The sequence below is a fragment of the Macaca thibetana genome, chromosome 1 (assembly GCF_024542745.1).
Source record: "Macaca thibetana thibetana isolate TM-01 chromosome 1, ASM2454274v1, whole genome shotgun sequence".
NCBI classification, from domain to species: domain Eukaryota; kingdom Metazoa; phylum Chordata; class Mammalia; order Primates; family Cercopithecidae; genus Macaca; species Macaca thibetana.
In genome coordinates, this window is record NC_065578.1 from 213047451 (window position 1) to 213066377 (window position 18927).

Below are 18927 nucleotides of genomic sequence, written 5' to 3' on the forward strand. Positions count from 1 at the left end.
CAGGGCTTTGGCTCTCTCCTCCCATCACTGGCTTAGTTTCTTTGTATTTGGACAGACTCCCTGGCAATCAAAGTACTGGCACACTCTGACTCAAATCCCTGAGCTTTCAGAAGCCCAGGAGGATTTTTTTTAATGTCTATACCTAGAAATCTTAAAAAAAAAAAAAAAAAAAAAAAAAAAAGGACAATCTTTATGGCTCAGGACTAATCCAGGGGTGGGAGTCACTATGCCAAATCAGACAGGGTACCATGTTTGCATTACCAAGTCCACAGCTATTAATTTTCTTCTGATTTCTCTTCCATTTTTGCAGTACTCCCATTCAGTCAATCACTAAGTCAGGCTAATTTATCTCAACAGTTCTCAAATCTGTCCTTTGCTGTCCTGACTACTATTGCCCTAATTCAGACTCTCACCATCTCTTGCCAAACTATTTTAATAGCCTTCTGTCTGATCACCCTTCTCCATTCTTGCCTCTCCTTGATTCGTCTTCCATACAGACACAAAGAAAAGCAAATGCAATCTATTTCCTTATTTAATACCATTAGGTGCTTCTCCACTAGGATAAAGTAGTCAGAATTCCTTAGAATGGCATAGAAAGCCCTCCAAGATCTTCCAGAGCTATCTACTGATCACCCTGTATGACCAAAACTAATCCATTTGCTTTTCCTCAAACCGTTTCCAGTTAAACGAATTACATACATTCAGATACCAAAGCTGAAATTTTAGACATTCTCGATTCCTTTCCCTCTCTACCTAACTTGTAGACATTTTCTAGATCCTGTATTTCTGTCTTTAAATTGTTCTCTGCCTCTTTCATTCCCTTCATTCTGCCCTCTCCAGGCCTTATTACATTCTTCCTCGTTGCCAGTCACTTGCCTCCAGTATCCACACCTTTCTCCCAGCCTCCTCTCCCCTGTCACCAGGCTAACCTTTGAAACATGTCTTATCAAGAAAAACCTTCCATAGTACCTCATCCACTGAATAAAAGTCCTCAAATCTTAGCAAGTTATTCAAGGTTACAGACACTGTGGACCCTCTTCGACCCGTCCTACCTCTCCACGCCAGGCCGGGCACTCCATGCTCCAGACACTGTGGACCCTCTTCCACCTGTCCTGCCTCTCCACGCCAGGCCAGGCACTCCACGCTCCCGACACTGTGGACCCTCTTCCACCTGTCCTGCCTCTCCACGCCAGGCCAGGCACTCCATGCTCCAGACACTGTGGACCCTCTTCCACCCGTCCTACCTCTCCACGCCAGGCCGGGCACTCCATGCTCCAGACACTGTGGACCCTCTTCCACCTGTCCTGCCTCTCCACGCCAGGCCGGGCACTCCACGCTCCCGACACTGTGTACCCTCTTCCACCTGTCCTGCCTCCCCATGCCAGGTCCGGCACTCCATGCTCCTGCCATGCAGACTGTGTCCTCAATGCCTCCATGCCTGTTTCTGCTATTCTTCCTACATGGAGTGTTGTTCCTCGTATCAGCCCACGGAAATCCTTCTCAACCACCAGGGCTAAGCAGAAACACCTTTTCTTTTTTGAAGCATTCCTAGATTTCCCTAGTAGGACTACTCTGTTTATATACTGTAAAAATGATCACAGCCTGATTAATATAGTGGTTAATTGTGCATCAATGTCAGGCCCAATAGCTTGGGCGTTCCAGTACTTACAGATTCTGACTTTCAGAGAGTTACTGAGCCTTATTTCTCATCTCCATATGGAAATGTTAATACCTACCTCACAGAGTTGCTTTAAAAATGGAGACAAAATGTGTGAAGAAATCAGAACAGTTCCTGGCACATAAACAGTTACTAGTGTTCCTGGACTTCACCAGACACCTCCAAAGGCACCACATCACATCTCAGTATAGCATGTGCACTAAGCTTAGGGGTGATGGAATCAAACTGCCTGGGTTTGAAGCCCACTTCTACCACTTACCAGCTGTGTGATCTTGGTCAAGCTCTTTGTCTTCACATTGTTTACCCGTCTGCAAAATGGGGATAATAAAATACCTACCCAATTGGGTTTTCATGAGGATAACATAAAATAAATATAGCAAGCAAGAACAGCACTTGGCATCCAGTTAGTGCTAAGTGTTAGTTACAATTTCATCTCTGTATCCCAGAGTCTAGCACAGAAACTGGGACATGGTTCTTGCTCAACAACTACTACATTGTATTGAACCCTATGCTTCACTTGGCAGTGTCTAGTTAAAGTTCTTACCTGTGTTAAGCATACTGACTCATTCCATTGCAATTAAGTATTTTCTATAGTTAATACCCATCTACAAAATGCCAAGCTGCTGCCTATCTCATTGCTTGGTGAACCACCAGTGACTGCAAATGTGTGTACAATTATGGATGGTTTGTTTAGTCTTGAATAGGCTTCTCTGAAGCCATAATATTGTTATATACGTGTAATTTGATTAATATGCCAATAGTCTGTCAAGTGAATAGCACACCTTCCAAAAACAGTATACTAAAATGTTTTTACATTGATTTTGAGGTAGTTGCCATGAATAGAAAGATTGCTTCTTATTTCTACTAATATAATTGCTTTGCAGAGGAACTGTATTTCTGGATAAAAGTATTTTAAAAATACAAAAATTTGCAAATTTCTAACCTATACCAAACTGGGGCAGGATGAAAAATATTCTCTAATTCTCCGACTTTTGTTTTGGAATCTGTGTTATAATAAACCACCAGAAGGAAGCCACTGTGGATTGGTGAGGGAAGGGAGTGGGGACCTGGGGGACCTATATGGGAGCGGCAAAGACAGCAGTTTCCATCAACAATGACCCTGTTGAAGAAGCACTGATAGGGGTCAGAAAACCTAAGGAGGAAAGCAGACTCCTTATGAATAATCAACACTTGCTCTAGTGCAGTTTTTCTCAACTTGGCACTTATCGATATTTGGGGCTGGATAGTTCTTTGTTATGAGGGAGCTGACCTGCACATTGCAGAATGTTGAACAACACCCCTGCCCTCTACCCACTAAATGCCAGTAGCATCTGATTCCCAGACGTGAAAACCAGAATGTCTCCAGACTTTGCCAATAAAAGGCCAAACACTCTGGTATGAGAATCACTGCCTTAATGGGAGAAAATTAGCAAAATCATCTAGATGGAACCTCTTATATTTAAATGTGCACTATTTTTAAGTAGCTTTATTGACTCATATAGACTTACCCTAAAACTAATGATCTGTACTAATAATACAAGAAGCCAGGACTATGATTGCAATATATTTTACCAGAGATGGGTCCTAGCAGTCCTCTGTTCCTCAGGTTGGAACCTAGAAGAGTGTGAAGGCAAGAGGATGACATAGAAGAAAAGAGCCACTGGAAACTGCTAGCTGGTCTTTCAATTAGCAAATCGTTTTGGAGATACCTGTGATATATAGGCAATTGCAGGGAATGCAGAGGTACCATACACATAGACTTTGTTTGAAAGGAGATTACAATCTCCTGACAAACTATTTCCAGTGCAATTCTCATCTTTTGCTTTTTTACTTTTAGTATCTGGTTGGTACTTACGTTTTAACAGCAGGGGCCATTACAAATAATGTTATGTAGTTATAAAATGAGAACAGAACAATGTACAGCTCGTTTCTCCATAATACTTTGCTTAAATCATTTTAGGAAATTAACTGTATTATTAATTGCCTAAAAACAAGACTCCAAGCACCTTCTCAGCCAGTACATTCCCCCAAATGTTTCCTTTATAGTTGGTAAAATACTGCAATGGTTACACAAGCTTTAACTGTAAATTTAACTTACAAATATAGTAAAATTAACTTAATGATAGAAAATAAAGTTTCCCCATACTGGGTAATACTTATTTTTATGTCAGAGATGAATAAGCAACAGGTAGAAGTCTCAAATGAGCAGAAATAGAGAACTCAAGGGCTTTAATTATATGATGTGTAATAAAAAGAACTGGCATAAAACACACTGTACTAGTATCCTGAAGGATTATTTAAAACTATAAAATGCCTACATATGTATCTCATTCTGACTGAATTATAATCAGGTATTCATCTTCCTGCTACACTCTGTCAACCCTGCACCTCTGAATCCAGTCACTCCTCTGATATGTATGCCTTCATTATTAAATAGCTGTCCAGAGTGTATTAGAATTAAATATATATTTAGCAACAAGCAAATGCCAGGAATCATAGGACATCAGCAGGGACCAATGAAGGTATTATATATAAAGATTTTAAGCTCTTGACATATCAGAATAAAGAAACTGTTTTTCTGATTTCAGGTGTGAACTTAGTAACTCCCTTCTCCTCTCTCAATCACAGTTGGCCCATTTGATTATAATTATACAAATTGTAATTTATAGGATTATTTTGCTATCTGTTGAAAAGTCAAACTATTCTAAAGTTCCAGAAGCCGCCGCTTTTTAAATAGTGCTTTATGTGTTATATATTCTTACATGTAATAAATCACTCTTGAGAGGCAAGCAAAGCAAAACAGTAGCATTTCATTTCCCATTAATGGGTCTAAATACAAAGTAGGAGAGTCCAGGTAAGTCACTTAACTCCTCCAGGTTTTATCTACAAAAAAACTGGTACAAATACCTGCCCCTTCTTACCTTACACGGTTGTCCTGAGGATCACATAAGAAAATGCAGTTGTCAGGAAGAAAGCATACCCACAAATGCTGGAGCAGAACTGTGGTCACATATTTTTGTTACAGCCAAATTCTTTCAGGTGAATCACTCAGCTTCTGTACTGTTTGTGCCTTACAGAAAGCTGGAAGTACTGTGTCCCCTGCTGTTGAAATGTGAATACATCTGGTTGTTGGTTAAAACGAAATGAACTACACTACAAATGCCTCTTTATAATGGAGGTAAAAATACTAAACTAAAAATCTGAAAATCTTCAGAGGAAGCAGCTACCTCCATGCAATAGGAGCATGACTTTCACTTAATCCATCGAGATGAAGGCAAATAAAATTAATCTTAATCAGAATTTCTTGGTATTGAAACTTTATGATCTAATTTCTTTATACCTCCTCTCCCTAAGCCCTTGATGTCCTGGGCTCCTGGACTCAATCCCCTGGAGCTCGTCTTGGCTCCTTCTCCAGGAAAGAGAAAAAATTTCCGATTAATCTGAAAAACTTAACTCACTGAATGTCATCCGAAATAGATTTCGGAGAGTGTTAAATGATTCGGCTTTTAACCTTTAAGCCACCTGTTTTCAACTGTGTAGTAAGTTTTGGCACCTTTTAAAAGGGATGCCATGCGCAAGGCAGAGACTTGTTTTTTCTTTTGCCAGGAAACAGGAAGTGCTAGTTACAGTGGGGAGTGAGATAGGTAAAAAATGTCTTAAATGCTCATTAAGGTAAAATGACCTTACCTTAAGGTAAACATTCCAACAGAATGTTTGTCAGGTACAGAGCACTTATTTTTATATTTCTAATTTCCCAGAATAATGCCAATTCATAACCCCCAGTAGGTGTTCAATGGATGTTTATTAAATTAAATCACCTTGATTTGGATCTCTCAGGCTGACTGGAAGAAAGGGGCTGTCACATCCTCAGTCCCCTGAGATCTGGCCTTCGCACAGGTCTCTCTGCAAACAAGGTTTGGTCACATCTACGAATCCATGGCTTTTAAGATTCCCAAGTGACATGTCTGCATTCAGGGGCATATTTTAATTAGTATTTGATGTCTTCATGCCTGTGTCCTAGAATGTATTACTAATATTTCTATTACTATTCCTCAATGGTGATCAACTAAGAAAAAATAAATTATGAAGTCCATCTTGACCAAGAATTCCCTCCCACCAAGATTTGTAAAACTTTCTGCCACACATATTTGAAGATGATCTTTTTTAACACCTAGAAATGTATATTTTAACTTAAAATAGAATTTCAGAAACTTCTAAGAAATCAGTAATTTTCTCACCAGTTCAGTAAACCACTTTACCAATTAATCTTTTATTTTTTATTGCATACATCAATATTTAACAGAAGAAAAATAAAGAATCCCTAATGTTAAACTGAAGTGAATTACATGTTATCTTCTGGTTCTTTTCAATGTAGACCTAAATTTTCACACATATCAGTAAACATAATTTATGTTCTTATTAACATTTTTGAATCTCACACTTTTTTGCATACAATTTTACATATATCAATATTATTTAATGGCTATATAACATTCTGTGATAGCACTAGCAATACACCCAAATTTACTTAACCATTTCCCAGTTGTTGGGCTTTTTCCCCCTTAAAGTTATCTGAGTGAGGCCGGGCGCGGTGGCTCACGCCTGTAATCCCAGCACTTTGGGAGGCAGAGGCGGGAGGATCACAAGGTCAGGAGATCGAGACCATCCTGGCCAACACGGTGAAACCCCGTCTCTACTAAAAATACAAAAAATTAGGCAGGCGAGGTGGTGGCACCTGTAGTCCCAGCTACTCGGGAGGCTGAGGCAGGAGAATGGCGTGAACCCGGAAGGCAGAGCTTGCAGTGAGCCGAGATCACGCCACTGCACTCTTGCCAGGGTGAGAGAGCAAGACTCTGTCTCAAAACAAACAAACAAAAAAAACGGTTATCTGACTGGAATTGCTAGAAACCTTTGTACAAATAGCTTTTCTTTCTTTTAAATATTTTCCCAGGCATATGCCACTCAAAGTGAGTATGTCAAAAGATAGATCGGTTATAAAGCCCTTTTTATATTATAGTCTTCTACATAGTTCTCTTAAAAGGCTACTAATATACAATGCTGCTGCTATGAGGACACATGCAATTAAAACAATTTTGCTAATACAATAGCATGAACTAAGTCAAAGTTGCATTTTTAATATTAAGAAATTTGAATACCATTCAAAGAATTGATTTTTTGTATCATGTATACATGATCTCTTTATAAATTTGCCTAAAAGTACAAACCCTTATGGATATGTATATAGTTTTACAAAAATTGAGTGCACCCATGTGTAATGGAAATAGCTTCTTTTAAATTTCATCTTGTTTTGTCTTTTTCCTATTTACTACACATTTAAAATTTTTTCTCTTAGTTCATCTACCTTATCAATTGCCATGAAGTTCCTTTGTACCACTATTGGTGTGAGACTCATAGTCTTTATTTTTCTTTTTATACTTAACATTTAATTTATTTGGAATATCATATGTAAAGTGGATCTAATCTTTCCACACTGGCATCTAGCTAGTCTTTTCACCAGCAGTTATTAATATTTCTTTCTTTCCATTGGTTTATTAGTTTTAGTTAAACTTTATTCTTGGCACCACAGAATATTCAGAAAGGTTGCTTAATAGCATGTATTAAGGATTTGGAGGCAAGACTCCCATTTTTTCCCCCTAAATTAAAAAAACTTACATCTTTGCTTGCTTTCCTAAATAATTTATTACAATTATGCCACATTACACACAGCAACCAGTTGGAATGTTAAATGAACTGTAGTAAATTTCATACTAATGTCACATATTGGCATTCCTTTGGATGTAGCTTTATATTTTAATACACACTATCTAACTTAATCCTCACAATAATTCTGTGAAGTATTTCTATTCTGTAGATGGTGAAATAGATACTAAGAGTGACTTTCCCAAGAGTATACAACTGCTAAGTAGTGAAATGAGAACTGTAATTCTGGTTTTCAAAAAACTCCCCATCTCCCCATGTACTACTTTTCCATTACACCAGCATGGCTCCCATGGGAGTTTGCTCATTTTTAAAAATATAGCTCCTTAAACTTGCTTCTATTTAGGTATCTTTCTTAATTTATCTCAATGTAGTTATATAACTTTCTTTAAAAGTCTCATATATATTAATAACCAAACACATTTTAAGTTGCAGTTTGTCACTGTTGAGATGTAGAAATGATATTTTAAAAAATTTTATATCCTGCAACTTCTTGGTCTTTTATTGTGAGTATATTTCTGTAAGTTTAAGCAGTTGTAAAGCCATGTTAATAGAAAATATTTACGCTACTTTCCTTCCTTATCTTCCTTATTTTGTGAATGCTGGCTTTTACTGCAATGACAGGTTTCTTTAACCATATATAAAAATGGTGCCAACACTGTTTACATTCCACCTGAGGAATGTTTGTTTTCCCAGTAGGAATAGTAGTAGTTCTTGGTTTAAGTACTTAACAGACTCCAAGAAGTCTATGAAATCATTGCCAGAAATAATTGAATCAAGGGTGAATGATCAATTTTTGAAAAGTTATCTGTAGTTAATACTTTGGATTTTTACCATGTGTTCTGTTGATGCTGATTTAATGGCTGTTCTGCTGAACACCAGCCTTATAATCCTGAGTGATAGTAAATTATTTGCTCTATTGTTTGCCAATATTTCATTCTGCATTTTGCATGTTGAGAATAAAATCCTTCTAAAAATGTCTTTTAGTATTCAGAACATATTTGCCTCAAAAGACAATCTGAAGCGTATTGTCTTTCATGATAGATGGATAGACATTATTTAAACATTTTTAAAAGTTCACCAGCAGGCCAGGCGCGGTGGCTCAAGCCTATAATCCCAGCACTTTGGGAGGCCGAGACGGGCGGATCACGCGGTCAGGAGATCGAGACCATCCTGCCTAACCCGGTGAAACCCCGTCTCTACTAAAAAATACAAAAAACTAGCCGGGCGAGGTGGCAGGTGCCTGTAGTCCCAGCTACTCCGGAGGCTGAGGCAGGAGAATGGCATAAACCCGGGAGACGGAGCTTGCAGTGAGCTGAGATCCGGCCACTGCACTCCAGCCTGGGGGACAGAGCAAGACTCCGTCTCAAAAAAAAAAAAAAAAAAAAGTTCACCAGCAAGTCCATTAGGGTCAAAATCCAACCTGTCAGAAAATTATACTGAGTTGTGATACCCCCTAAATTTTTAAATGTTTTTATTGGTATAACTTCTCATTTCCCATTTATTTTGTATTGAGTAAGAAGTATATTCATTTTCTTCATTTTTAAATCAACCTTTATTTTGGACTAATTTTTCCTATTTCTATTATATTCAGCTATACCATCTTTTGCAACTTCTCATTGTTCCTTTCCTTGATTTCTTATGAATAATTTGTGATACTGAAAATCTTTTCGGTAGATCTGGAATACCTTCACCGTCATTTTATTTATCATCTTATGTATTTCTCATTTTAATTACTATTTTATAGGTCTATTTCAAGTATTTCAGTTGTTTTGATAGATTTAAACTTTAGGATAAAATTTAAATATGACTTTACTATATTTTAAAAGTCAATACAATCCATGACTTTGCTACTTTAAGTAAGTTGTCAATTACTTAAATCTGTCTGGTCTCATTTTCTTCACATATAGAGGAGCAAAAAATGAGTGTATTCCGAACAAATTTTGGCCTGGTAATATTTTTTATAACACGATCTTCAGATCAAGAGATGTGTTACTGAAGAACATTTTCTTAAACCTTAGCCAAATTCTGCTTCAATGAGATCCATGCTCTAAAATACATTTGTTTAGTTCATCTTAATCTTCACATTTCTCCGATTCAATAAGCTGCAGGACCAGTGTGTGCTTTTCCACCCCGGGAATGCTCGACTAATTTTCGTGGGCACTTTTTCTTTCTCCTGTAGTGCCTACACTCTTCTAACAGTGAATGTTAGTAGAAAGATCAAAGGTTTTAGAATCACAAAAGACTGGGTCCCCATGTTGGCTCTTCCACATACCAGATTCTGAGCAAATTACTAATAATTCTCTATTTCTTCTTTGAAGGTGATATGGTTTGGCTGTGTCCTCACTCAAATCTCATCTTGAATTGCAGCTCCTATAATTCCCACGTATTGTGGGAGGAACCTTGTGGGAGATAACTGAATCATGGGGTTGTTTCCCCCATACTGTTCTCATGGTAGTAAATAAGTCTCATGGTATCTGATGGTTTTAAAAGGGGTTTCCCTTTTCATTTAGTTCTCATTCTCTCTTGTCCACTGCCATGTAAGACATGCCTTTCACCTTCCACCATGATTGTGAGGTCTCCCCAGCCACATGGAACTGTGAGTCCATTAAACCTTTTTCTTTATAAATTACCATCTCAGGTATGTCTTCATCAGCAGCATGAGAACAGACTAATACAGAAGGTATATGCAAATCTGCCTCACAGGATTGCTGAGAAACTGTCATGAGAAAGCGTAATACTAAGTACCAAGCACATGATAAATGCTGTTTCAGAGCAAAAACTGTCACAAGGATCATCATTCTCTGCCTGAGGAATGGAAACTGGACTAGACGAAAAGCAAGTTCATGTTTTCTGACAGCTCCACAGGTTTTTACCATTAGAGTACTACCAGTTTTATGATGTTGGGTGGTTCTGGGAGAAAAAAAGTTTCTATACTCTAGATAACAGCTAAGAGGCAAGGGAGATTACAGAAGGTTGTTGCTTCACAATTTGTGAAGTGGGACACAACCAAAAGGGCATGGTAAATCTTCCTTTGATTCATTCCTATCAGTTATGTTAGTAATATTAATTAAAGTGGTAGAGCCAACAAGGTGGTAGGTTTCATTCTCACTGAAAAACCTTGGGTAATCTATTTATAGAGGGTTTTATAACTATCTGTAATCCCAGGTTAAAAAGGCTTCACTCTGTTTCTCCTTAGGAATTTCAGAACAGCCCTTCTGAAGTATCTTCTCCTGGGGCACTTCATTTTTCCTTTTGGTCTAAGTTACTTGTTGGAAGCTCTTTAAGTGCCAAAGCAGGGCTCTGCAGAAATTTTCTGAAGTATTAAATGAGAATAAATCTTATCCTTCAAATTTTCTTTGCAATCAACCTCCCCAAAATGAGTTTTTCAACTACTAATTGAACTCCAATTCTTTTTGTAAATTAGAACACTGTGGTGGCGTCATTGCCTCATCAGTTACAAGAGTGAAGTGGGTATTATAAACTTCAGACCTTCACAATGAATAAAGGATCATGCAAAGCTAATCTTTTAACGATTATAGACAAACGTATTTTATTATCATATTGGCATTTGTATTAGTTGCTATTCCTACCACCATGTCTATACATTTATATTATATGCAAAAGATCCACATAATTTACCATTTGTGTGTGTTTCACTATTCGAACAGGCCGCAGCAACTATAATAGCTGTGAAAGTAATTAAAATATTACTTGGGTATTACTAATTGTTCTGTAGACAAAGATAAAATCTGAAGATCATTAGCAAATACAACATTACCTTTAAGCTGAGTTGTTAATATGGAACCCTTACATACATACCCAATACTAAAATACAGCTAACTCTGTTTTAAGATTATGGGTCATGTAGCCCATTCTAAACAAAATGTTCAATAATCAATAAATCACTCATTGATAGGTTAACAAAGATATTCAATGCTGAATGTCTGAGAGTTAAAGACAACATCTGCATAGCATTCAACATATATAACCACTTCTAATTACTCATATGGGAAACTGTCCTTTAAATGAGAATATTCTGATGCCATGAAGGAGGTCCAAAACAGCATTTCCAGATTGCTCTTTTCTAATTTTGAAGGTGCTTCTCTGGGCTTTCTTGGTTTTTGCCTTCCTCAGAGGACTCTAGTTTGGCCACTATTACATTATTGGTTCCAGAAGACTCTGGCTGCTTATCATCGCCATCAAAGATAATGTCTTCTGGATTTGGAGGTGGAGGGCAGAATTCTTCAGTTGGAAAGATCTCCTGGAAAAGTGTTTCAGCTTGCTTGACGGCATGCTCATTTCCCAGGCCACAGTCAGGCCCAGAGCAGACATAAACATTGGAAGGCAAGCCGTTATATGAGCTTCTGCTGATTCCCGAGGAATCTCTCATATTAAAATAAAGAGCCCACAAGAGTCTTGGCTTTGTAAGTTCTTCCTTGTTTATTTCTGTTTCAGTATATGGAGTGAATAATTTCTTCACCACTGATTCTAAGTCTTCTCTTGCTGTTTTAGAAGATGAACATGTCAAATGTACCAGATAGGTGTCCTTCATGCATGTCATGGTTGAAGAACATAATTCAGTGACCCGTACAGCACAAGCTCCTGGCTCTGCTGGAGGAACTATCAGAATGGAAGTCTGCTGATCTGAATCTGTCTTTAGTATAGACTGATCTGTAATGAGTACTGCCCTAGAGATCTGCTTATACTGCACATTTGAGCATGTTTCCTCAGAAAGGTAACTGTCTTCCACAATAAAATATTTAGCATTTATTCTTTGACCAAAGTGATCTATAATTGCTTTACATCGTCCAGATTCTTTGTCAACTACAAAGCATTGTACTTTATGACGAAGACAATAGATTCCACCAAAAACTGCACACATCCTACAGAAACATTGGGGAATTTCTCCTTGGCCATACAAGGGAAATAAAAAGGGAGTGTTGCCAAACCGTCCGAGACACTGAAGGAAGTTTTTAATTGCGTTAAGGCCATCTATTGTAGTGCAAGATGATTCTGATGTCATTGCAATTGAGTGCAGTACAAAATGTTGAAGGTTGGGAGTTAGTTTTTTAGTTTTTAAGTATTCTGAAAATGAACACTGCCTGAAAGCTTGGTATTCATCAGGATGTTGTTCATACTCTAAACAAAATGTGAGAAATTTCATTAGCATCCTCTTTTCAACCATGGTGAGTTCCTTGCTATTAAAGACATCTGCTCTGGAACAAGGCACTTGTTCTACCTTTCCTTCCCGAAATGCAAGAATCCTAGTGACATTTTTGAATTCTACATAACGACTAACATCTGATTTGATTAAAAGATCAATTAGCAATCCTTGAGAATATAGCAGTTTTGATACCAAATCAATATTAAACCTCCTCCCTTCTTTAACTATTTGAAGGTAAGTAATCCTATTTCTAATTGGTTGATTGGCATTATCTTCTACTGTAGATTTGCTTTCATCTTTATTTCCATCTTTATCTGAAACTGTGTGCATACAAGTTTTATCTCCACAATACTTTTCCTTCTCCACTGATTCCTCTACATCAGTTACTTCTAGTGAAATCTCTCTATCACTTTTCTGAGTGTGTTTGGCAGACATTTCATCGCTAATAAAATTTGATGACTGGCTGTCTTCAGGCAAGCCTGCGGAATCCAGAACTTCAGTGAAGGTACTAGACACCCCTGAAGAAGGATTTTTCTGCAGAGCACCAACCTCTTCAACATTGTCCTCCATATCCTGACTGGCATAACAAAAAGCTTCTGTGTGTTGGATAGTTTCATCCTTCTTGCGAAGAGAGATGGCTTCTTCTGTTTCATGGATCAGGTCCTGCCATTCAACAGTACTTTCTTCCCCAATGTCATTGTTTTGCTGATGCTCCTTCAACCAGGTTAGCAATCCTGAAAAGCTGAAACTAGCCCAGTTGCCTCCATAGTAACTTCTTGAATCAATATGCAGAACCCTCTGACCAATTCTTGAACATGCAGCTGCAAGGATGGATTCGGGCAAACCTGTCCCTATTATAACCACATCAAACTCTGTGGGAAGACTGTCCGCCATTCTAGGAAGTAAAAGTGTCTGGTGACAGTTGCTGATGAAAGAAATGAGGTGTGATTATGCTGTAATAAAATCTGTCCTTCTGATGTTCCAGTTTATCCCAGAAGCAATGAAGTTGCAGGTCCTAGCTGTTTTAACAGTTACCCTTTTAAAATATATTTTTTTCCTTATAAGTCAGTAGCATAAAAACATGAGCAAGTACATCTAATCACATCTGAGAATACTAAAATGGATGTGTGGTTTCATTTCTGTATTTCATCTTAGCAGTAAATGTCAAAATGCATCATATATGCATTTGTGACTGGAACTCTTCTCTGAAAGAAGAAAATTCAAGAAAGAATACATTGTAAACAATATAAGAGAAAAATAATTTCATGCAACAATGACAATCCATTGGAGTATGACTTCTTATTTGGACATAAACCTCCACTAAAGCATGTCTTAAATGCTTTCTCACATATTTTCTAATTTCTTGAAAATGGACAATAGAGATATAACAGCCCTCCCAAGAATCAGGCAACATAGTAATAGAGAATGAACATAATGTTCCACAAAAATAAAGAAGAAATAACATAATACAATTCTCTAACTTTAGCTTTTAAGAAAACTATCATGTGAATAAATCTATACACAGCTGTGAGCTTAGACTAAAAGGAACGTATGGCTCCATTGTTTATAGAAACAGATTATACATTAGGTACATACTGCCATGATTAAAAATATTTCTGTGGCCATTACAGTCTGTGTGTGATTCCCGAATAGCTGAATATAAGACCTTTTCATGCCACAACCACCTTAGGATCTCATGATAGCAACATGAGACTATTTCTACTCAATTACTAGTAAGATTATAATAAAAGGATTAATTCAGTAAAACAACTGGCCATTTAAAAATATTTAGGCTCATAACAGAATAGGCCTGAGGAGGAAAACCTATATATTAAAAATATGTATATGAATGTACACATGTATGTAAGTGTAAGTAAAAAAGGAAAAAAAGTATGTAAGTAAAAAAGGAAAAAAAGTATGTAAGTAAAAAAGGAAAACTCCTGGTTTCATATTAAAATATCTTAACATAAATAATGCCTACTTATTTAGGCTTGTCTAAATAAGGCTTGTCTCTGCAACCCTGAATCTCTATCCCAAGCAAAAGGTCTATGTAAACATCCTCTGCCAAGACTAATGTTGTTTGTTCTTATTTTTGAAGGGTAAGTAAAGAAAAAAAAAAGGCTCTCCTGTTAACTTTGAGCATAATGCTGGTTACACTCCATGTGCAGAAGGCATCTGTGTGATGCCACGTGTGGCCAGAGGCAGAACGGCCAAGGTACTGAAGAGCATACTCACCGGAAAGTCTTTAGGCTAAAGTATTACATACACCTTACTGCTAGACTTTATAACATTCATCACTGCACTGGTTTGAGCTCTGGTTTTCGCTACTGTTAAACCTACTGAAATATAAATCAGTACAAGCTAGACCTGTCTAGGCCAAGATGACTAATAATCCTGGATATTGGTAAAACAGGCCATTCAATTGGAACTTAAATTGCGTAGGGCACAGACCTTTAGTTTAACTAAAACGGCAATCCTAACAGTCCTGTCTAGTCAAAGCCTCTGTCTCAAAAATATCAAGGATTCCACTCATTTTTGGCATTCCCTAAGAAGCCAGGAACTAAGTACAGAATGAAACAGTTGCCTGGCCCACTCAAGTATAAATTTAAGTATGTCTGAATTACTTATTCTGCTTCTTCCAGCAGGGTGTGAAGAGGGAGACTGAATCTATGATGGTATCTGAAGAGGTGTAACCATAGTATATGCTGCTTCTTGGCTTAGAAAGATAGGGCTCAGGGTAGGAGTAAGAGCAGAAGACACAGTCAATAAGCCCTAACATCAGGCACGCTCTAACCTACAGATATCAAAGAAGTCATCAAAATGCAAAGCAAGTAGGATGACCTTACAGAGCATTAAGCTGAACTACCCAATAATAGAGATGAGAGAACTGATGGCTGGAGAGATTAAGTGACTTGGGAAAGCCCACACAATACATGAGCCGCATGATCAGGAACAGGACCCACTCTTGTGCCATCAGGCCAATGGTCTTTCCAACAGATAGGGCAAGCCTCTCCAAAAGCCTCTGCATCAAGAAACTACTTCCCTCATTTTTAAATGTCCTCCCCTTCAATACTCCACTGTTAGGTAGTTCTAGCTCAGGGATAACTATGCAGGAAGTGCCCTCCTTTTCTTCATCCTTAACCTGGATCTAGAAGCACAAACTCTGGAATTCACTCCAGGCAAAGGAATTGTCTTTGCTAAAAACTTTTTAAACTCTGTAGTAACTTCACTACTAACTTGTCCCCCAGGGCTTAAAAAAGTCTCTGAATCTCTTATCCCAGGGTTTCCACCTCTACATTAAAAACAGGGAGAAAGTCATGGTTGAAAGCACTAAATGCCCTGAAAAACAGGGCAGCACTTAGGCAAAAACCTAGGTGAACTTAGAAAATCACTGGGTTGGGACCCTAAGAGGGATGGTGAAGAAGAAAAACAGGAAGGGAGAAGTGACTAGGAGACACACGAGGGTGGGGTCAGCAGAGGAAAGAGGTGAGGAAGAGGGTGGATGACAGCTAGCACTTATAAAGAACTCAGTACACCCTTGTGTTCAAACTCCCGGGAACGAAAATAGAATTTTCCAGCACAGAAAAGGCACTTCGAGGAAAAAAGAACTTTGATGTCTGAACAAACACCTGTTGACTACCCCGGAGAACACTACTGATGATACTTTAGGCTTGGGCTTGAATAACCTTCTTAGCATTGCCAAATAAATTGCCTGATAGGTATTTTTAAATTAATATAAGGAGTGTAATCCCATAGCCATCCATATCACAACCTACATACACTTACAGTCCCCTTCCCTAAATTTCAAATGTTTGTTCAAATGAAATTATCAGATTAAAGCTTATGAGGGGCAGGGAGGAAAATATAACCTCTGAAGCAATCAAATAAATCTACATTTTCTATTTCCTTCAAAACTCCAAAAAATGAATCATTACAAATATAATATTTGGGTTTGTCATAGCATAGAGGTTACTGAATAAGAAAATACTTTTGATAATTCTACGAAGATTTTGTTCTTCCAAACCTACCATATTATAAAAGCAATAAAGTATCAATGGATTTCCGGATTTAAAAAAGGAACTTTAAGCCTTGAGAAATACACATTTCTATTTCAAATCTCCCTACAAATGAAATTCCTGAGGCATGCAAAAAATAATTTCTTTCCTACGCTTTCTTCAATGATTTGCTGAGTTGTTGATCATCCTTCAAAACATCATGTCTCAGTGAAACTTTAAATCTTCCATAAGAAGAGTATTGTCGAAATAAATCTTCAACAATCAAGTTCTACTTTAATGAAATCTACCGACTGCAGAGCTAATTACAGTATTTGTTCACCTGAGATGGTACTGGCTGAACCATTTGTAATCTCACCCGAGATTGTGGTGCGCTGGAACCCATCTATAAGAAGGAAAATAGTAAAAATAGCTTATAGGGCACATGCCAATTTGCATTCTGAGGACCTGAATGAAACTGTCCCTCTCCCTAGAAAGCATTCAAAGGTTTACAAGTACTAATGAGAAATTTTTTTTTACACATTGCTATTTTAGTTTTCCACTCTCATTTTAGAAAACAAATAGTAGTATATGAATCTAATCTCATCACCCCCTCCAACTTTAACGAGTTAATCACTTTTTTTTCTTGAATCTCTTAACTCTACAGGCCCTCGTCTCATTCCTCAAAGTGTAAAAAAGCCGTGGTTTCGTGCCTTGTTGAGTGATCTTAGGAGGTAAAAACAGATGACAAGAAAGGAGACGGGTTGGGGTCTGGGGTCAATGATGAGCAGATGAGACCACAGGAATGGAGTCGTGGACAGCGTGGGGCGGGGCGGAGGAAGAGGAAGGCACCGGACATGCGGCTGGGGTCGAGCAGCGTCAGGAGGCGAGCGGGGAGCGGGGCGGGGTCGGACGGGGGGCGCCGGGCCGAGCGGGAAGCCGTGCGGGGCGGGCTGGGGGCAGGCGGACGCACGGAGCGGGCGGCGGGGCGGGGAGTGGAAGTTTGCAGAGGGGAGGCTGCCTTCTCCTCCCAGTCCAACTCACCGAAGAGGCTGCCGCTAAACCCGTCCCACACGCAGCCCACGGTGTCCCACACCCAGCCGTTCCTCAGGCAGGACACGAAGGTAAAGGTGACCCCGAAGAGGGACACCAGCAGGTCGCTGAGGCTGATGTTGACCAGGAGGAGGTGAGTGGGAGTGCGGAGCCGCTGGAACTTGTAGTAGAGGACGAGCACCAGCAGGTTGTTGCCGACGCCCAGCAGCCCAATGGAGCCCAGCAGCAGCGCCAGGCGCTCGTAGGTGCCGGGGCTGAAGAGCGGCGCGGGGCTCAGCGTCCCCGCCGGCGCCGGCCCCTCAGCGCCCGCGGCCCCGCCGCCGTCCCAGTAGCCCTGGCCGCCGCTGCGGTTCCCCGAGTACATGGCCCGGCGCCGGCGCGCTTGGCGGGCGGAGGCGCTCAGCGTGCGACGGGGCTCGCGGCGCGCTCCGCACTGGGTGGAGCTCGGGCTCCGCCGCCGGCTCTGGCCATTGTGCACTGAGGGGCCCGCGCTACCGCGCGCCGGGCCCGCCCTCTCCCCGCCCCTTCCGCTCGGCGCGCTCCGTGGCCCCGCCCCTCCCCGCGGCGCGTCCTCGCTGCTCAGCTGCTCCCGGGGCGTCATCTTAGCCCCAACCCCGCGGGCGCGCCCTCGTGGCTAGCTCGCCCCGCCGCCCACTGGCCGGACCCCCTCCGCTGGTCGGCGTGGACGCGTGTCGCGGGATAGCCCGGGGGCCAGGGCCGCAGGGTAGCCTCGATGGCTCGTCACATCCCCACCTCCCTGCACCCAGCTTGAAAGCTTCGTGTCCACTGACATATTCATTCACTCACTTATGCATTCATTTATTCCTAAGTATAAGCGCCTGCGCCCACCACGTGCTGGCAGGAATTGGGCTTCTCCCCTTCCTGGGAAGCTGTAATAACCCACCACCAGCCTACGAAGCCCATCCCACCTCATACACTTAATGTAAACAAAAGCAACACATTGAAGAGCTCGGGGTAGTCTTACAAACCGGAAAACTGAGAAGAAAAACAACAAATTGATATACAGGTGCCTGCCTAACTACCCGACTGCTAGAGGACACATGTCCCAGGGCTGATGCAAGAGCCTGCCACCCTCGGAGAGTTAGGGATGAAAACTCTCTGAAAATGGCATTCTAGTGGAACTGACTTTAAGCCCTGGGCTGACCCCAAGGCCTTCCAATACCGTCCTTCCTGTGCTTGAAAGTGTGGATAGATCTTTCTGGTCACCGAGGCCTGCTAAAGTCCTTCACAGGCAGTGAAAGATTCAACCTAAATCTAGCAGGTATAGGAGGCAGGTGCTATATTTAGAACAGCACACA

General features: G+C 40.0%; 2 protein-coding genes across 4 annotated transcripts in view; both read right to left on the reverse strand.

Moving 5' to 3' along the window:
- The window catches only part of OPN3 (opsin 3), a 47326-nt gene extending 29253 nt beyond the window's left edge, over positions 1-18073 (reverse strand). The window contains exons 1-2 of one of the 3 annotated variants that reach the window (XM_050770907.1): positions 17600-17972; positions 13418-13488 (exon numbers count right to left, since the gene is read on the reverse strand). In XM_050770907.1, coding sequence (XP_050626864.1) covers positions 13418-13488; positions 17600-17972 — 444 coding nt within the window. Of the gene's footprint in view, positions 1-13417; positions 13489-13669; positions 13769-17599 lie in introns of those variants that run through there. The other 2 variants (XM_050770900.1, XM_050770893.1) reach the window with 2 other exon arrangements.
- On the reverse strand, positions 5933-13457 carry CHML (CHM like Rab escort protein). The gene has a single exon (XM_050770765.1). The coding sequence runs from the start codon at positions 13455-13457 to the stop codon at positions 11484-11486; it is 1974 nt and encodes a 657-aa protein (XP_050626722.1). The 3' UTR covers positions 5933-11483.
- Positions 18074-18927: the final 854 nt, after the last annotated feature.